Source organism: Narcine bancroftii, chromosome 2 (genome assembly GCF_036971445.1).
Source record: "Narcine bancroftii isolate sNarBan1 chromosome 2, sNarBan1.hap1, whole genome shotgun sequence".
Taxonomy (NCBI): domain Eukaryota; kingdom Metazoa; phylum Chordata; class Chondrichthyes; order Torpediniformes; family Narcinidae; genus Narcine; species Narcine bancroftii.
The window spans coordinates 189,687,321-189,706,623 of record NC_091470.1 but is presented as its reverse complement, the minus strand read 5'-3'; the positions used below and the strand labels follow the sequence as shown (position 1 = coordinate 189,706,623).

Here is a 19,303-nt window from a genome sequence, read left to right as displayed (position 1 = left end):
AACATTTAAGAATTTGGATGGGTACATGGATGGGAGGGATACGGAGGGCAATGGACTGGGTGCAGGGTAGTGAGACTGGGCATAAAAAAATTGGTTTGGCACAGACTAGAAGGGCTGAAGGGGCCTGTTTCTGTGCTGTAGTGTTGCCTGGTCCTTGCCATTCTTCCCCATCGGGACCCGAATCCCCATTCCCATCAGACACTGCAGGAGGAATTCAGTTCAAGTCAAGTTTATTGTCATCTGATTGTATAAGTACAACCCGACGAAACAGTGTTCTCCGGTCCTCGGTGCAAAACATGCAGACACACAACCAGACACAACACATGAACAGAGAAACAATACACCTGCACAGCAAATATACATTCAAATAAATAAATGCATATTGTTTAGGAAATATAGTCCAGCTTCAAGCTCAACAGGCAGAGCTGCCTCAATTTCCCGACGTAAGTGAAGGTCTGCAGACCCTGGGATTGTAGTCAAAACACTGAGATGCTGGAGGAACTCAGCCAGTCTGGCAGCGTCCAGAGGAGGTAAAGATATATCACCGACGTTTCGGGCCTGAGCCCTTCCTCAACGTGTGAATGAGAAAAGACAGGCATCTAGATTAAAGGCTGGGGGAAGAGAAAGGGGGAAGAATGGGAGAAGGTGGAGTCCAGGCCCACAGACAAAAGGTGTTAATTGGATGTGATAAGAGGAGGGGTGAGAATTGATTTTGGCTCTGTGAAAGAAGACAGTGGGAAAAGGGGAAAGAGAAAAAGAGAGGGGAGGAAAGGAGACAGTGGGAAAGAAGATGGGGGTGGAGGGGGAGGGGTTAAACCAGAGAAATTGATATCAATGCCATCAGGATGGAGGGTGCCCAGTCAGAAGATGAAGTGTTGTTCCTCCAATTAAACTGAGAAGACTGAAGCGGGCAAGGCTTCTACAGGAGCCTTTATTGAGGCTTCAACCTTCTACAGGAGCCTTTATTGAGAGCGTCCCAACCGGCTGCATCACCATGCTGTGTGGTTGCTGCAGAGAAATGGATCAGAGGTCAAATCATAGGACCATAAGAATGGCCTCCTCCCCCCCAACACCATTATCAACGTGATATACCGGGATCATTGTCTGAAGAGGTTGTGTAAATTCATTGAGGACCCCTTCTACCCCACACACAGTGTGTTCCAGTTGCTCCCGTCAGGGAAGAGGTATAGGAGGATCAGAGCCAGCACCATCAGGCTGAAGAGCAGCTTCTTCCCACGGGCAGTGAGTACACTGAATGACCAAAGGAACAGTTTTCTCTGACCCTCCGTGACTCTCATATTGAGGAAAGAATATTTATTTATTTATTTGTACAGATGAATACTTGTCCTGCGTTTGTATTGTTCGTCTGTACGTGTGTGATGTCTGGTTGTGTGTCTATGTGTTTTGCACTGAGGACCAGAGAATGCTGCTTTGTCAGGTTGTACTTGTACAATCAGATGATGATAAACTTGACTTGGTTTACAGGAGGTCTCAGTCTGACTGTGCATGAGACCATGGACAGACATGTCGGCAAGGGAATGGGATGGGGAATTGAAAAGGATAGATAGTGGCATCATGAGGGTTGGTGTCACCCAGTGAGGTAACTTATGGTGTCACCCCTCCTGGCCACCCCCCCACCCATGGACCTCCTCCTGTCCCAGATCATACAGAATCTTTAGTAATGATTTTGTACTAAAATGTTACTCGTAAATCGTAATTCCCGTGGATCACTGAATGTAAGGGCGACAGTAGTAAGATAAACAACAAGCAAAATTAGAATTACACCTTTAAATTACAATATCATACATACGGCTGAAACGTATTTACATCATTTCATGGGGTTAAAGTGAAAATTCGGTAAGAAAACCTAATTCAAACTTACAATATTATTAGTAACTGAGCGGAACCTTGTTTGATTTTTCTCCTTCTTTTCCTTTAATTACAACTTCAATCTCAAAAAGGTTACTGATATCGGTTCACAAATACTAATTCCCACAAGATTGTAGCTAAAACACCAGAAAATATGACAAAAGCAGCAACTATAACAACAGCGCTTGCTGGTTCAAAGCATCGCTGTCATTGGGGAATAATGACGGCTCTGACTGGAGCCCATTAGATGGTTCAAAAAGTAAATGAATGTCGAGTATTAGCCTCATAGGTGTATTGAAACATGTAAGCTCGACTGATGAAAAATATTTTTGTTATTATAACAAATGACAGGGATAGTTTTATAAAATGTAATAAATTTCTGCTGAAACACTGCACAAAAATTTTATAGGTGGTGATTTTGGTGTAACCCCCTCTGATGGTGTCACCCGGTGCGGTCCACACCTCCTCAGTGATGCCAATGCTGGGAGATCCTCGCTCTCCTGTTCTTCCCTCTTTCCTTCCCCACCCTTTAATTCCCTTACATTTGAGGAAGGGCTCAGGCCTAAAACGTCGGCAATAGATCTTTATCTCTGATGGATGCTGCAAGACCAGCCCAGCTCCTCCAGCATTTCTGTGTCCTGACTCAACCGGTTTCTGGTGAGATCTCTTCAATCAGGGTCCCAAGGTCAGCTGCTCCTTTTCTCCCAGAGATGCGGCTCACCCCAATGATGTTCCTTCAGCGGATTGCATTCAGCAAATTTAACAAGACAGCGCGGTAGAAGGCCCTTACCCTCCCCCCCCCCCCATGAAATCCATGCTGCTCTTACGTCCAATTTACCTATGGATTTTATTTGAGGTGGGAAGGGAACTGGAGACCATAAGATGTAGGACATAGTAGATTTTCCCCCACAGTGGGAGAGTCGAGGACAAGAGGGCACAACTTCGGGATTGAAGGCCGTCTGCTTAGAACAGTGTGATGCGGAGGGATTTCTTCAGCCAGAGAGTGGTGGGAGTGTGGGAGTGGTGAATATGGGGTCAAATTTAACATTTAAGAAATGTTTGGACAGGTACATAGCTGGGAGGTGCTTGGAGGGATCTGTTTCAGGTGTAGGTCAGTGGGACTAGGCAGAATAATAGTTTGGCAGAGACTAGAAGGGCTGAAGGGCCTAAGTTCTAAATTAACTTCAGGTGTTAGTGCACAGTAGCAGCATGTAAATTTATATGAAGTCTTAGGCGAATCTGTCGCACGAGACAGGTTAGAAAACGCGTTAACCCCATGCAGAACAGAAAAATGCAAGAGAAACTCAACGTCTCAGGAAGGGAACTAATGTTCTATCCGACCCAATGACATGAACATCATTTTCAGTTACCATTAAACCCCTCCCCCAAATCTCTCTCTCTTTTTCCCTATCCCAGCTCCCCACCCCCTTTCCCTCTCCATTCGGAGGGCTTCCTCCTTCTCCCCATCACTTCTCAGCATTTTTTTTCTCTTCTACGTTCCCACCCTCTATCTTACCTGTTGGCCTGTGCTCCTCCCCTTGCCCTTTCCTCCCTCCTCTCCTCTGCCCCCCTCATCATTCAGGTGCCTGCCTGCTTTCTGCTCATACCTCGATGAGGGGCTCAGCCCTGAAATGTTCATCCCCCTTTCCTTCCAACAGACGCTGGGTTTCGTCAGCACTTTGTTCTATTGCACTTCATTCATGGGATCTGCAGGCTTCCCTGTGAACTCCTTGACCCTGTGTTTTTTTAAGAGTGTTATATCATTTTCACAAAGGCAGCTAATATCATAAAGGACTCCCATTGCCCTGGTCACAATATAGAACTGTAGAACTGCACAGAAACAGACCTTTCGGCCCTTCTCATCTGTGCCAACCATTATTCCGCTAGTCCCATTGACCTGCACCATTGACCCTCCAGACCTCTCACTTCCAGGTATCTATCCCATCTATTCTTAAAGCCTAAGATCGAGTCCGCATTCACCACATGGGATGGCAGCCCATTCCACACTCCCACCACTCTCTGAGTGAAGAACTTCTCCCTAATGTTCCCCCTAAACCTTTCCCCCTTCAGCTTAAAACTATGACCTCTCATATTTATCTCCCCCAATCTAAGTGAAAAAAGTCTACTCGCATTGTTATGAGCCCAGAGGACCCCAAAACCCAGCAACAATAGATATTCACCGACAAATGGTTACTTAAACAAAAGTTGCTTTTAATTATCTTTAAACATGAAAATAGAATCAAACTTTAACTTATCTCTATTGACTTGCATAACCTAACTTAACTCCCTTCTAATTCTAAGCGTACGTGTATGTAATGTGTGTGTAAGTTCAGAAAAGTTCATTGGTTCACAGTCCAATCTCACTTCTCATATACTGTGCACAGAATTTAACATTTATAAAGTTCACCAGGCTTTGGTACTTGTAAGTAAATGGTTACCGCTCAGGAAGATTCTTGTTGGTTTTCAGAGAGAGTTTTCTTGACCCAGGACATCCACAACTGATTCCTTTTTAATCAGCCACTTCAATGTCTTGCCCCCTTCAGGGTTCTCCAGATGATAACCTCTTTCTTTCAGGTCACCACAGAGTTCTTTTTTGTTTTCCTTAATCTAAGTGAAACATTAGACAGCCAGTCCTCTCCTCTTGCATTAACCACAAGGGCTTCAACCAGGTTGTCTCCCAAAATGGGGCATTCTACAAACTTGCCAGCTTGTTCTGTTCCAGTGCCAGCTGCTGTCTGCTGGCTGTAACACTGTACAAGTGATCTCTATCTCTCTGAGAGAAAACCCGTTTGACTCTCTCTGCTTGCAAAACCACATGACCCTCTTAGAACAGCAAGTTCTCTTCCAGAAACTTGGCGGCTCCAACAAGATATTTCAACTGTTTCCTTTGGTAAACAACAATACATTAGTGAAGTCACTTGAGCACTCTTCAAAGCTCTTGTGAAAGCTTTGAGGCCCCAGTATGTCTAGCATGGGGCAGAGCTCCAGTATTTCAAATAAGATCTGTTTTAAAGTGTTTGTATGTGACCTACTCTAACAAACTTTCCCAATTTATCTCCCAAAAACATATCTATATACTCTGCCGCAGCATCCCCTCTGTTTCTACCTCTCATAATCTTGTAAACCTTGATCAAATCTCCCCTCATTCTTCTTTGCTCCAAGAAATAAAGTCCTAACCTGTTTAATCTTTATCTGTAACTCAACTCCTGAAGACCTGGCAACATCCTGGTAAAGTTTCACTGCACTCTCTCAATTTTATTGATACCTTACCATAGTTAAGCGACCGGAACTGCACAAAATGCTCCAAATGTGGCCTCACCAATCTCTTAAACAACTTCAATGTAACATCCCAACTCCTGTACTCAATACTTTGATTTAAAAAGGCTAAGATTCCAAAAGCTCTCTTTACAACCCTGTCCACCTGCGACACTACAGCTTCTCTCAGGCAGAAGGAGTTCAAGCCTAAAGACCAGTTATTTTTGCCCCAGCAGCTATCAGGCTCTTGAACCTCCCCCTACCATCCTAACCAAAAGGCTTCTCCATGACCACCAAATATCCATCTGCACTACTGTAACATTCATACATCGAAAGCAACTGTGAATATTTTAGTGTAGCGGTTAGCGCAACACCATTACAGCACCAGCAATTGAAACTGGGGTTCAAATCCTGTGCTGTCTGTAAGGAGTTTGTACGTTCTCTCCGTGACTGTGTGGGTTTTTCCCGGGGGCTCCGGTTTCTTCCCTCACTTCAAAACGTGCTGTGGTAGTAGGTCAATTGTGTGTAATTGGGCAGCATGGGGTCATGGGCCAAAAGGGCCTGTAATCGTGTTGTATATCTAAATTTAAAATTTATAAATTTATTGTCAGAGTACATACTTGAAATTGAATACAACCCTGAGATTCTTTTTCCTGCGGACGAGACACAATTACTACTTACTGGCAGTGAAGAAAAAAAATGACTGAATGTACACATTGAAACAAATTTAAAAAAAGGAACAAACTGCAAAACAGTAAAATGCCAGTAATAAATAATGTCCAAAGTTTGAGTCCTTAAATGAGTCCCTGATTGAGTTTGTCATTGAGGGGTTTGATGGTGGAGGGGTTTGATGGTGGAGGGGTAGTAGCTGTTCTTGAACCTGGTGGGGGAAGTCTTATACCTAGACCTTTTCCCTGCCGGCAGCAGTGAGAATGGAACATGTGGCTGGGAGGTGTGGGTCCTTGTCGATCGCTGCTGCTCTCCGAAGGCAGAGTTCCCTGTAGATGTTCTTGACAATGGGGAGGGTTTTGTCTATGACACTCTAGGCTATGCCCACTACCTTTTTCAGGGCTTTACACTCAGGGGTATTAGTGTCCCCATACCAGACCGTGATGCACACTTCCCACTACACCTCTGTAGAAATTTTCCAGAGTTTTTTTTTTAAATTTTTTATTTTTCACACCATAAATCACATTAACCATGGTACACACTTTTTCCTTTTCACACATATACAGTGCCATTTTCTCCCCCCCCTCCCTCCTCCCATCCCACCCTCCCTACCTCCCCCCTCTTGTCCATTTAAGGTATACAATCTAGGATACATTAAACCAGTCAGACAATGTTGTCATTCAATAAAAATACACCAGAATTTCTACTGAGTCCATTCTTTTCATTTCCTTTTCCTTCCATTAACTTAGGTAATGATTGTCCCCGGTAGGTTTTCGCTATTATATTTAATGTAAGGCTCCCATATTTGTTCGAATATTTCAATATTATTTCTTAAACTATATGTTATTTTTTCTAATGGAATACATTTATTCATTTCTATATACCATTGTTGTATTTTCAAATTATCTTCCAATTTCCAGGTTGACATAATACATTTTTTTTGCTACGGCTAGAGCTATCTTAACAAATCTTTTTTGTGCATCCTCCAAATCAATTCCAAATTCTTTATTTTTTATGTTACTTAGGAGGAAGATCTCTGGATTCTTTGGTATATTGTTTTCTGTTATTTTATTTAATATCTGATTTAGATCTTCCCATAATTTTTCTACTTTCTCAAATGTCCAGATTGCATGAATTGTTGTTCCCATTTCTTTTTTACATCGAAAACATCTATCAGATACTGTTGGGTCCCATTTATTTAACTTTTGATGTGTAATGTATAGCCTGTGTATCCAGTTATATTGTATCATACGTAACCTCGTATTTATTGTATTTCTCATCGTTCCGGAGCATAACTTCTCCCATGTTTCCTTTTTTATCTTTATATTTAAATCTTGTTCCCATTTTTGTTTAGTTTTACCATTTGTTTCCTCATTCTCCTTTTCTTGCAGTTTAATATACATATTTGTTATAAATCTTTTGATTAACATTGTATCTGTAATCACATATTCAAGGTTACTTCCCTCTGGCAAACTCAAACTGCTTCCTAATTTATCCTTCAAGTAGGATCTCAATTGGTAATATGCCAGTGCTGTATCTCCAGTTATATTGTACTTATCTTTCATTTGTTCAAAGGATAAGAATCTATTTCCTGAAAAACAATTTTCTATTCTTTTAATCCCTTTTTTTCCCCATTCTCTAAAGGAAAGGTTATCTATTGTAAAAGGGAGTAACTTGTTTTGCGTCAATATTAGTTTTGGTAATTGATAATTTGTTTTATTTCTTTCTACATGAATCTTCTTCCAAATATTGAGGAGATGATGTAATACTGGAGAACTTCTATGTTGTACCAATTTTTCATCCCATTTATATAATATGTGTTCAGGTATCTTTTCCCCTATTTTATCTAATTCTAATCTCGTCCAATCTGGCTTTTCCCTTGTTTGATAAAAATCTGATAGGTATCTTAATTGTGCGGCTCTATAATAATTTTTAAAGTTTGGCAGTTGTAAGCCTCCTTGTTTATACCATTCTGTTAATTTATCTAGTGCTATCCTCGGTTTCCCCCCTCTCCATAAAAATTTCCTTATTATTTTCTTTAACGCCTTGAAGAATTTCTCTGTCAGTTGTATTGGCAATGCCTGAAATAAGTATAATATCCTTGGAAAAATGTTCATTTTAATACAGTTTATCCTTCCTATTAGTGTTAGTGGTAAATCTTTCCAATGCTCTAAATCGTCCTGTAATTTTTTTCATTAGTGGATAATAATTGAGTTTACATAGTTGGCCGAGATTTTTGTTTATTTGTACACCTAGGTATCTTATTGCTTGCATTTGCCATCTAAATGGTGATTCCTTCTTAAATTTTGAGAAATCCGCATTATTCATAGGCATTACTTCACATTTATTTACGTTTATCTTGTAACCCGACACTTCTCCATATTCCTTCAATTTCTTATATAATTCTTTTATTGATAGTTCTGGTTCTGTTAAGTACACTATAACATCATCCGCAAATAAACTGATTTTATATTCCTTGTCTTTTATTTTTATTCCTTTTATATTATTATCTGTTCTTATCAATTCTGCAAACAATAAAGTTGATAGTGGGCATCCCTGACGTGTTGACCTGCTTAAGTTAAATTGTTTTGATACGTCCATTTACTGTCACTTTCGCTAATGGTCCCTTATATAATGCTTTAATCCAATTAATATACTTCTCCGGTAAACTGAATTTTTGCAATACTTTGAACAAATAATTCCATTCTACTCTGTCAAAGGCCTTCTCTGCGTCTAAAGCAACTGCTACTGTTGGTGCTTTATTCCCTTCTACTGCATGAATTAAGTTAATAAATTTACAAATATTGTCTGTTGTGCGTCTTTTTTTGATAAATCCAGTTTGGTCTAGATTTACCATTTTCGGTACATACTCTGCTAATCTGTTTGCTAATAATTTAGCTATTATCTTATAATCTGTGTTAAGTAAAGATATTGGTCTATATGACGCTGGTGTGAGTGGATCTTTCCCTTGCTTTAGTGTTACTGTAATTATTGCTGTTTTACATGAATCTGGTAAGCTTTGCGTTTTATCAATCTGGTTGATTACTTCCAGGAGGGGCGGAATTAATAAGTCTTTAAATGTTTTGTAGAATTCTATTGGGAATCCATCCTCTCCTGGTGTCTTATTATTTGGTAAATTTTTTATTATCTCTTGTATTTCTACTATTCCAAATGGCTCTGTTAATTTATTTTGTTCCTCTATTTGTAGTTTTGGTAGTTCAATTTTAGTCAGAAATTCATCTATTTTCCCTTCTTTCCCTTCGTTTTCAGTTCGGTATAATTGTTCATAGAATTCTCTAAAGTTTTCCTTAATTTCTTTTGGATTATATGTAATTTGTTTGTCTTTTTTCAATGATGCCAATACCATTTTCTTAGTTTGTTCTGTCTTAAGCTGCCATGCTAGGATTTTGTGCATTTTTTCACCCAGTTCATAATATTTCTGTTTTGTCTTCATTATATTCTTCTCCACCTTATATGTTTGTAGTGTTTCATATTTTATTTTTTTATCCGCCAATTCTCTTCTTTTAGTTGTATCTTCCTTCATTGTTAATTTTTTTTCTATATTTACTATTTCCCTTTCCAACTGCTCTGTTTCCTGATTATAGTCCTTCTTCATCTTGGTTACATAACTTATTATTTGCCCTCTAATGAACGCTTTCATTGCATCCCATAGTATAAACTTATCTTCCACTGATTCCGTATTTATTTCAAAATACATTTTTATTTGTTTTTCAATAAATTCTCTAAAATCCTGCCCTTTAAGTAACATGGGGTTTAATCTCCATCTATACATTCTTGGAGGGATGTCCTCTAGCTTTACTGTCAATATTAAGGGTGAATGGTCCGATAGTATTCTAGCTTTATATTCTGTTTTTCTTACTCTATCTTGCATACTAGCTGATAACAAAAATAGATCTATTCTTGAGTATGTTTTATGTCTAGCCGAGTAATATGAATATTCCTTTTCCTTTGGGTGTTGTTTCCTCCATATATCCAAAAGTTGCATTTCTTCCATCGATTTAATTATAAATTTGGTTACTTTGTTCTTTCTGTTAATTTTTTTCCCCAGTTTTGTCCATATTTGAATCCAAATTCAGGTAGAAATCCCCTCCTATTAATATGTTCCCTTGCGTATCTGCTATCTTCAAAAAGATATCTTGCATAAACTTTTGATCTTCTTCATTAGGTGAATATACATTGAGTAGATTCCAAAAATCTACAAAGGGCTTTGGCAAATACTAGAGCGCATCGGATGTCCCCCAAAGTTCCTCAACATGATTATCCAACTGCACGAAAACCAACAAGGTCAGGTCAGATACAGCAATGAGCTCTCTGAACCCTTCTCCATTAACAATGGCGTGAAGCAGGGCTGTGTTCTCGCACCAACCCTCTTTTCAATCTTCTTCAGCATGATGCTGAACCAAGCCATGAAAGACCCCAACAATGAAGATGCTGTTTACATCCGGTACCGCACGGATGGCAGTCTCTTCAATCTGAGGCGCCTGCAAGCTCACACCAAGACACAAGAGAAACTTGTCCGAGAACTACTCTTTGCAGATGATGCCGCTTTAGTTGCCCATTCAGAGCCAGCTCTTCAGCGCTTGACGTCCTGCTTTGCGGAAACTGCCAAAATATTTGGCGTGGAAGTCAGCATGAAGAAAACTGAGGTCCTCCATCAGCCAGCTCCCCACCATGACTACCAGCCCCCCCACATCTCCATCGGGCACACAAAACTCAAAACGGTCAACCAGTTTACCTATCTCGGCTGCACCATTTCATCAGATGCAAGGATCGACAATGAGATAGACAACAGACTCGCCAAGGCAAATAGTGCCTTTGGAAGACTACACAAAAGAGTCTGGAAAAACAACCAACTGAAAAACCTCACAAAGATAAGCGTATACAGAGCCGTTGTCATACCCACACTCCTGTTCGGCTCCGAATCATGGGTCCTCTACCGGCACCACCTACGGCTCCTAGAACGCTTCCACCAGCGTTGTCTCCGCTCCATCCTCAACATCCATTGGAGCGCTTACACCCCTAACGTCGAAGTACTCGAGATGGCAGAGGTCGACAGCATCGAGTCCACGCTGCTGAAGATCCAGCTGCGCTGGATGGGTCACGTCTCCAGAATGGAGGACCATCGCCTTCCCAAGATCATGTTATATGGCGAGCTCTCCACCGGCCACCGTGACAGAGGTGCACCAAAGAAAAGGTACAAGGACTGCCTAAAGAAATCTCTTGGTGTCTGCCACATTGACCACCGCCAGTGGGCTGATAACGCCTCAAACCGTGTATCTTGGCGCCTCACAGTTTGGCGGGCAGCAACCTCCTTTGAAGAAGACCGCAGAGCCCACCTCACTGACAAAAGGCAAAGGAGGAAAAACCCAACACCCAACCCCAACCAACCAATTTTCCCTTGCAACCGCTGCAATCGTGTCTGCCTGTCCCGCATAGGACTTGTCAGCCACAAACGAGCCTGCAGCTGACGTGGACTTTTTACCCCCCTCCATAAATCTTCGTCCGCGAAGCCAAGCCAAAGATTCCAAAACTCCGAATATATCTGACATTTTATCATTACATATCTCCCTGCTGGATCTATTATTTCCTCTTCTATTTTAAATGGCACATTTTTACTAATTAATATAGCTACTCCTCTAGCTTTTGAATTATACGATGCTGCTGTTACGTGTCCTACCCAATCTCTCTTTAATTTCTTATGCTCCAATTCAGTTAAATGTGTTTCTTGCACAAATGCTATATCAAGTTTTTCTTCTTTCAATAAATTTAGCAGTTTCTTCCTTTTAATTTGGTTATGTATTCCATTAATATTTAAAGTCATATAATTCAACGTAGCCATTTTATACTTTGTTTATCTTCCCTTTCCGTTTCTCCATCATTACCTTTCCTTCTTATCCATTTCTGTTTTCTTGTTTTGAATCCTTTATAAGACAACATTCCTAAAACATCAAACATTTTCCTTATTCTCCTATTTAAAACTTCTTTAGCCCCAATCCCCCCTTCCCCTCCTGAGTTGTCCTTTATCTCTTGTCGGACAACCACATCTCCCCTCTCCATTTGGATTTGCGAATTCACTCGCAAGCGTCAGCTGATTTTGCAGTGACCGTAACACCCCCCCACCCAGCCCCCTCAGAAAAGATTTCACTTTTCATATGTGACAAAGGTCACTCTTTTAATTCCCTCCTTATTCCCTCTATTCCTTTTCCTTCCCTTATTAATTCTTGTCTATACTATCTATATTTTCTTCTAAATACGGATACATTCATGTCTGCACATTATACATATACACACATCTACCTCTTTACCCACATACATATAAATCGTAGTAATTTTTACTCTTATTACATGTCTTCATCTCTCTGTTTGTTTTGTAGTTGTTCTGCAAATTTCCTTGCTTCCTCTGGATCCGAGAATAGTTTTTTTTTCCATAGGATCGTTTACGATGTTTTGAACTCCTTCCTCCTCTTCAGGAGTTCAAAACTTATGTCTTTTTAGTTTGCAGTCTTTTGTACTCTCGTTACACGTCTTCATCTCTCAGTCTATTTTGTAATTGTTCTGCAAATTTTCGTGCTTCCTCTGGATCCGAGAATAGTTTGTTTTGTTGTCCTGGAATAAATATTTTCAATACCGCAGGATGCTTCAGTATAAATTTATACCCTTTCTTTCATAAAATCGCCTTTGCTGTATTGAACTCCTTTCTCTTCTTCAGGAGTTCAAAACTTATATCTGGATAAATGAAGATTTTTTGCCCTTTGTACTCCAGTGGCTTATTGTCCTCTCTTACTTTTTCCATTGTTTTCTCCAGTGCCTTTTCTCTTGTAGTATATCTTAGGAATTTTACTAAAACAGATCTTGGCTTTTGTTGTGGTTGTGGTTTAAAGGCCAATGCTCTATGTGCCCTTTCTATTTCCATTTCTTGCTGTAGTTCTGGACATCCTAGGATCCTAGGGATCCAATCTTTTATAAACTCTCTCATATTCTTGTCTTCTTCATCTTCCTTAAGGCCCACTATCTTTATGTTATTTCTTCTGTTATAATTTTCCATTATATCTATTTTCTGAGCTAACAGTTCTTGTGTCTCTATAACTTTTTTATTAGATTCCTCTAATTTCTTTTTTAAGTCCTCTACCTCCATTTCTACTGCTGCTTCCCGCTCTTCCATCTTGTCCATTTTCTTTCCCATTTCTGTTAAGGTCATATCTATTTTATTCATTTTCTCTTCTGTGTTGTTTATTCTTCTTCTTAAATCATTAAATTCCTGTGTTTGCCATTCTTTAAATGACTCCATGTATTCTTTAATAAGAGAAAGTATATCCTTTATCTTGCCTTTCCCTTCTTCTTCTATTTCACTGTACTCTTCCTCTTCCTCTTCTTCTTCCTCTGGGTTGGCCATCTGTTGTTTCTTTGTTGCCCTTTTCTTCTCTTCTTTCTTGTTTTCGTTGTCTTCTATGTTCTCCTCTTGCTGCAGGTGTTCTGCAGCTGTCGTTGCCGGCTGTGGAGATCGACTCCCCAGCTGGTCACCCCTCCCGTCGGTGTGTTTTTTTTCATGCGCAGTTGCGCACTTTTACTCGGCTCAGCGAGCCATTTTTGTAGTCAATATTCTACCGACCTGAAGGAGCGGGTTTCTCTCTCCACTGCGGGCCTCTTCGAACAGGTAAGGCCTTTTCCTTCATCTTCCGTTGTCTTCTCTTCCTCTCTTCTTACCGTTGGTTTCGACTTTTCTTTTTTCGTCACCATCTTCTTTCCACCTTTATATTCACTTTACTTTGATTTTTATTTCTGTGCCTTTGTGTTTTGCTTTGTTTTTTCTGACTTTTCTGGAGAGGGCTGGAGTTCACCGTCCGGCCACTACTCCATCACGTGACTCCTCCTCCAATTTTCCAGAGTTTTTGATGTCACGCCAAACCTCCACAAACTCCTTTAGGTGCTGACGTGCTTCTTCATTATGCCAATAGTGTTGGATGGAGGAAAATTTCTCTGATAGAGATACATTTCTCCTTTTGTATGTATTACCCTTTTTGCACTCGTGCAGAAATATCATTTGTACTTCTTGCTTGTCCGTTCATTTTGCAAGCAGGAATTCCAGACCATGTGTAGATTGTACTTATGTATATGACAATAAACTCTTAATTATTAAATGAGGATTATAAACACTTCAACGCCAAATCCTCACAAGGAATTTATCCCTTATATTGACCCTTTGAGTGCCTTTGACAGGGTTTACATGGACTATAGAAGGATTTGGACTGTTTGGAAAAGTGGGCTGAAAGGTGGCAGATGGAATTTAATGTAGATAAGTATGAGGTGCTTCATTTTGGGAAGAATAACCAAACTGGGGCATATGCAGTGAAGGGGAGGGTATTGAGGAATGCAGAGGAACATAGGGATCTTGGAATAATGGTTCAGCGTTCCTTGAAGGTGGATTCCCATGTAGATTGGGTGGTGAAGAAGGCTTTTGGTATGCTGGCCTTTATAAATCATAGCATAGAATATAGAAGCTGGGAGGTGATATTGAGACTGTTTAAGGCATTGGTGAGGCCAAGTTTGGAGTATTGTGTGCAGTTCTGGTCTCCAAATTATAGGAAGGATATCAATAAGGTAGAGAGGGTGCAAAGAAGGTTTACAAAAATGTTGCCTGAATTACAGTATCTTGAATACGGAGAAAGATTGAGTAGACTGGGCCTTTATTTATTGGAGCGTAGAAGGTTGAGGGGGGTGGGATTTGATAAAGGTATTTAAAATTATGAAGGGAATAGATAAAGTAGATGTGAATAGGCTCTTTCCCCTGAGGGTAGGGGAGATAGGAACAAGGGGTCATAAGTTAAGGGTTAGGGGGCAAAACTTTAGGAGTAATCTCAGAGGAAGCTTCTTCACTCAGAGAGTGGTGGCTGAGTGGAATGACCTTCCGGAAGAGGTAGTTGCGGCAGGGTCAATTCTGTCATTTAAGAGGAGGTTGGATGAGTACAGGGATGTGAGGGGTTTGAAGGGTTATGGGCATGGGAGTGGGTAGGTGGAACTAGTGGAGTTTCACGTAAATTGGTGCCGACTAGAAGGGCCAATATGGCCTGTTTCCGTACTGTAAATTGTTATTTTTTTATATTGACTTTCTCCTTGGATGAGAATTGTTTGTATAAGGAGATTAGATCTCGCTCTTCTGTAAACAGAACATTACAATACAGTACAGGCCCTTCAGCCCACAATGTTGTGCTGATCTTTGTAAACCTACCCCTCAACAACCTAATCCTTCCAACCTCACACCTCTATTTAACTTGCATCTGTGTACCTGTCTAAGAGTCTTTTGAATGCCCCTGTTACACCAGCCTCCACCACCACCCCTGGAAATGCATTCCAGGCCCCCACCACTCTCTGTATAAAAAACACACCTCTGACATCTCCCCTCAGCTCACCTCCACTCACCTCATACAGGTGTCCTGCTGTATTTGCTGTTTTGCTGCTGTCTGCCCTATTTAAGCCCTTCATAATCTCCCATTCCTCCCTCATCATTTGCTCCAAAGAGTAAAGATCCCCCAGCCCCCTCGTCCTGGCCAGGAGACATGGTAGGAAACTGGAGCCATCTGTGGTTGGGGGAGGAAGGAGAGGAGGGAGGGAGGGGGCAAGGGGAGGAGCACTGGTAAGAGATCATAGAGGGGTGGCTCTTGGATAAGAGAAGAAAGGGAAAGGAGTGGGGAGCTGGAGGACGGGCGAACACCACACAGACAGCAGCCAAGGTCGGCATCGAACTTGAGTCACCGGCACTGTGAGGCAATAGTTCAGCCATCCACAAAAATTATGTCTGGAATGGGATTTGCATTTTTATTTGTCCACAACAGAAATAGATCTGCCACTTCACAACTAGAATCGACCATGATGTCCATCTTTATCCCAGAGTTCTTTGTGAGATTAGGAAGATTCCTCTCCTGCCACGGTTACCTCCTCCGAGTAAAGGGGTCGTTTCCGCACTTTACAAATCTTAGACTTCCCCTCTGGAACATGCTGTTAAAAAATAAACTGATGACTTTGTTTCCAGATGAGGGGGATTGGGGTGCCTTGACTTGTCTGACCCAAGCCGCGATCTTCACCTTACCAACCTGGGCTCTCACAAGGGCAGCTCTGTCCACGTCCGACGTTCATCTCGTCGACCCAACCTGCCATGCAGAACCGAAAGACGAGGACTGGGTCTTCATCCGAGCCCCGTTTGATGGCTGTGGGACAACGATTGTTGTACGTATATCTCGAACTCCCCCCCCACCCACCCCCTTCCACCACACCCACTGACTCTGGACTGAAAGGTCCAGCGGGTTGGGGGGGTGGGTGGTGGGAAGGAAATCAGACCAGATCAGGAATTGGACAATGCGGACAGAGGGGAGGTGCATGAGAAAGGTAGATGCTGGAACCTGCAGTGAAAGCGAAACCTGATCTACTGGAGGAACCCAGTGGGGGACAAGCAGCGTCAGTGGGACAAAAAGAATGGTTGAACATTTCAAGACTTGATGGAGGGTAGCGGCCAGAAATGCCAAACAGAGTACTTAGAACATTAGATCACAGTACAGACCACTCATCTCACAATGTTGTGCCAACCTGTAAATACCTACAAAATAATACTAAACCCCCCCCACCCTACCTCATAACCCTCTCATTTTTTTTCATCCACGTTCCTAAGAGTGTCTTAAGTGCATCTATTGTTCCAGCCTCCACCAAGTCTCGTGTAATAACCTACCCCTGGTGTCTCCCCTAAACTTTCCTCCTTCATCTGGTACATATGTCCTCTGATTAATGGTAGGATACTTTACAGCATGGAAGAACAAAGGGACCTTGGGGTGAAAATCCAGATATCTCTCCAGGTCGCTGCACAGGTTGATAGGATCATTAAGAAGGCCTATGGGATGCTGGGCTTCAGTAGTTGGGGGATTGAATTCAGAAGGCATGAGGTCATGTTGCAGCTCTACAAATCTCTGGTGAGACCACACTTTGAATATTGTGTTCAGTTCTGATCACCTCATTACAGGAAGGATGTGGAAGTTATTGGGAGGGTGCAGAGGAGATTGACCAGGATGTTGCCTGGATTGGAAACAATGTTGTGCTGTTGTTTGTGTGGTGTTGTTCGTCCTGTGCAGTCGACTTCAAAATCAAGCGGGAGATTGGTGGCTGTGGGTCCGGAAATGACTGGTGAGGACAATCTAGGCCCTGATGGCTCACTCACATGTGGGACACAAGTGGGTGGGTGCCGTCGTGGCAGTGGATGCTGCTGGGGCACAGCACACTTTTGTTGCACCTCAATGATACGCCTGACTTCAGCTGCACGGGATCCTGCGGTAATCTTGCTGCACCAAGCTGGATGGTCGAGAGCAAGCATCTCCCACATGTTGATGTCAATGCCCCAGGTCTTTGAGGGATGCTATGAGGCAGTCTTTGTAACATTTCTTCTTCCCCCCACTCCCCGACTGAGTTCTCCGTACAGCAGCTTCTTAGGCAATCGGCTATCTGGCATTCTGACCACATGTCCAGCCCACCTGGCTTGGGCTTTCAGCAGGAGGGTGTAGATGCTGCAGAGCCCAGCACGTTCCAGGATTTCCGTGTCGGGGACTTTGTCCTGCCTCCTGATGTGGAGGAGTCTGCGGAGACAGCTCAGGTGAAACGAGTTGAGCTGTTTGGCGTATCTGCTGTAGACAGTCCAGGTCTCGCTGGCATAAAGGAGGGTGGTAAGGACCACTGCACAGTAGACCTTCAGCTTGGAGGTTAGGCTGAGTCCTCTCCGCTCCCAGACGTTCTCACAGAGTCTCCCAAAGGCGGCACTAGCTTTGGCAATCCAGTTGTTGACCTCAGCGTCTATGTTCACTGTGCAAGAGAGTATGCTGCCCTATGTCTAATGAGTGAGCAGAGCTGGGAGTTTTCACTTTGGAGTGTAGAAGGATGAGAGAAGACTTGACAGAGGTCCACAAGATTATGATAAGGTGGGAAGCCAGGACCTGTTTCCCAAGGCAGGAGAAGCAAACCCCAGAGGACATCTGTTGAAGGGAGGAAAGTTTAGGGAAGAAGTCAGCAGAAGGTTTATTACACAGAGAGTTGTGGGGGACTGGAATGTATTGCCAGGGATGGTGGTGGAGGCTGGAACAACAGGGGCATTTAAGAAACTCTTGGACAGACAGGTGGATGGAAGAAAAATAGATGGTTATTCATTAGGGAGGGTTTAGTTTATATTCGGGCCTATATAGGTTGGTATGACATTGTGGGCTGAAGGGCCTGTAATGTTCTATGAGCTGATCCATTCTCCCACTCAGCCCCACTCCCCTGCATTAAGATACCCTGACTATTCAGATACCTACCAGTCTCTCCTAAATTCACCCATTGACCTGGCATCCACAGCTGCCCACGGTAGCAAATTCCAGATGTCGACCAGTCTCTGGCTAAAACAATTCACCCGACATCTCTTTTCTAATTGGGCGCCCTTCAATCCTGAAGTTATGGCCTCGTCCTTGACACCTCTACCATGTGGGGTGAAGGGCCTGTGGTTGTGCTGTACTGTTGTGGGTAAAAGTATGGCAGAGGGCTAGAGCATTGGAAATTGGACCTTCGACCCATCTCGCCTGCACTGATCACACACACACACACACACACACACACACACACACACACACACACACACACACACACACACACACACACACACACACACACACACACACACACACACACACACACTGTTCCCACCTGTCTGCATTTGGCCCATTTCCCTCCATCTAAAATTATCATATCCAACATAACCATCCAAATGTTCTCCTTGTGCACCTCCCTGAACCACCACCTCTGGCAGCCCATTCCATACACTCACCACCCTCTGTGGAAAATGGTTACCCTTCAGGTTGCTGTTGTATCTCTCCCCCTTCACCCCCCACTTGCAACCTATGACCTCTGGTTACTGATTCCCCTACTCTGGGCAAAAGAGTCTCTGCGTTCACCCAATCTATTAATTCTGATGATTTTATCATAATACAGTAAAGCTGGGCCTCAAGCAACCGGAAAATTTACTCATCCGGCATCTATCAATTCCCATAGGTGCTTGATAGCAGGAATTTTACTGTACTGCCTTATTTGTTTCCAGAATGAGACCGGGAAGATAGTGTATGTGAATACGATTTATGGAACCGCCCCTCGCACTCCGATTCACCGCCTGAAAATCAAGTTAATGTGCGAGATGTCGACAACTGAGAACATCACTTTGGGGTTTGTGCCTCATTCCAATTACGTGTTGCATCAGGGACACTACAATATATCTTTTACCTTGCACAACTCGCCATCCTTCGACAGCCCAGTCTTTGACTTCCCTTACAAAACCGCGCTGAACCGAACCCTGTACCTGGAGATGGAGGCGGACACCAACGATAGCGGAGTGCAAATTTTTACCGAGAATTGCATCTCAGTGCCAGCCCTGAGCCAGAATCACTTGCGGTACACCATCATAGAAAATGGGTAATTGCTGTAAATATTATCA

General features: G+C 42.5%; 1 protein-coding gene across 3 annotated transcripts in view; it reads left to right on the top strand.

The window, feature by feature from the left end:
- LOC138754826 (IgGFc-binding protein-like) overlaps nt 1-19,303 on the top strand; it is a 32,321-nt gene that overhangs the window by 5,043 nt on the left and 7,975 nt on the right. For 2 of the 3 annotated variants that reach the window (XM_069919707.1, XM_069919706.1), the window contains exons 3-4: nt 15,842-16,035; nt 18,914-19,281. In XM_069919707.1, coding sequence (XP_069775808.1) covers nt 15,842-16,035; nt 18,914-19,281 — 562 coding nt within the window. The remainder of the gene's footprint in view (nt 1-15,841; nt 16,036-18,913; nt 19,282-19,303) is intronic. The other variant, XM_069919708.1, reaches the window with a different exon arrangement.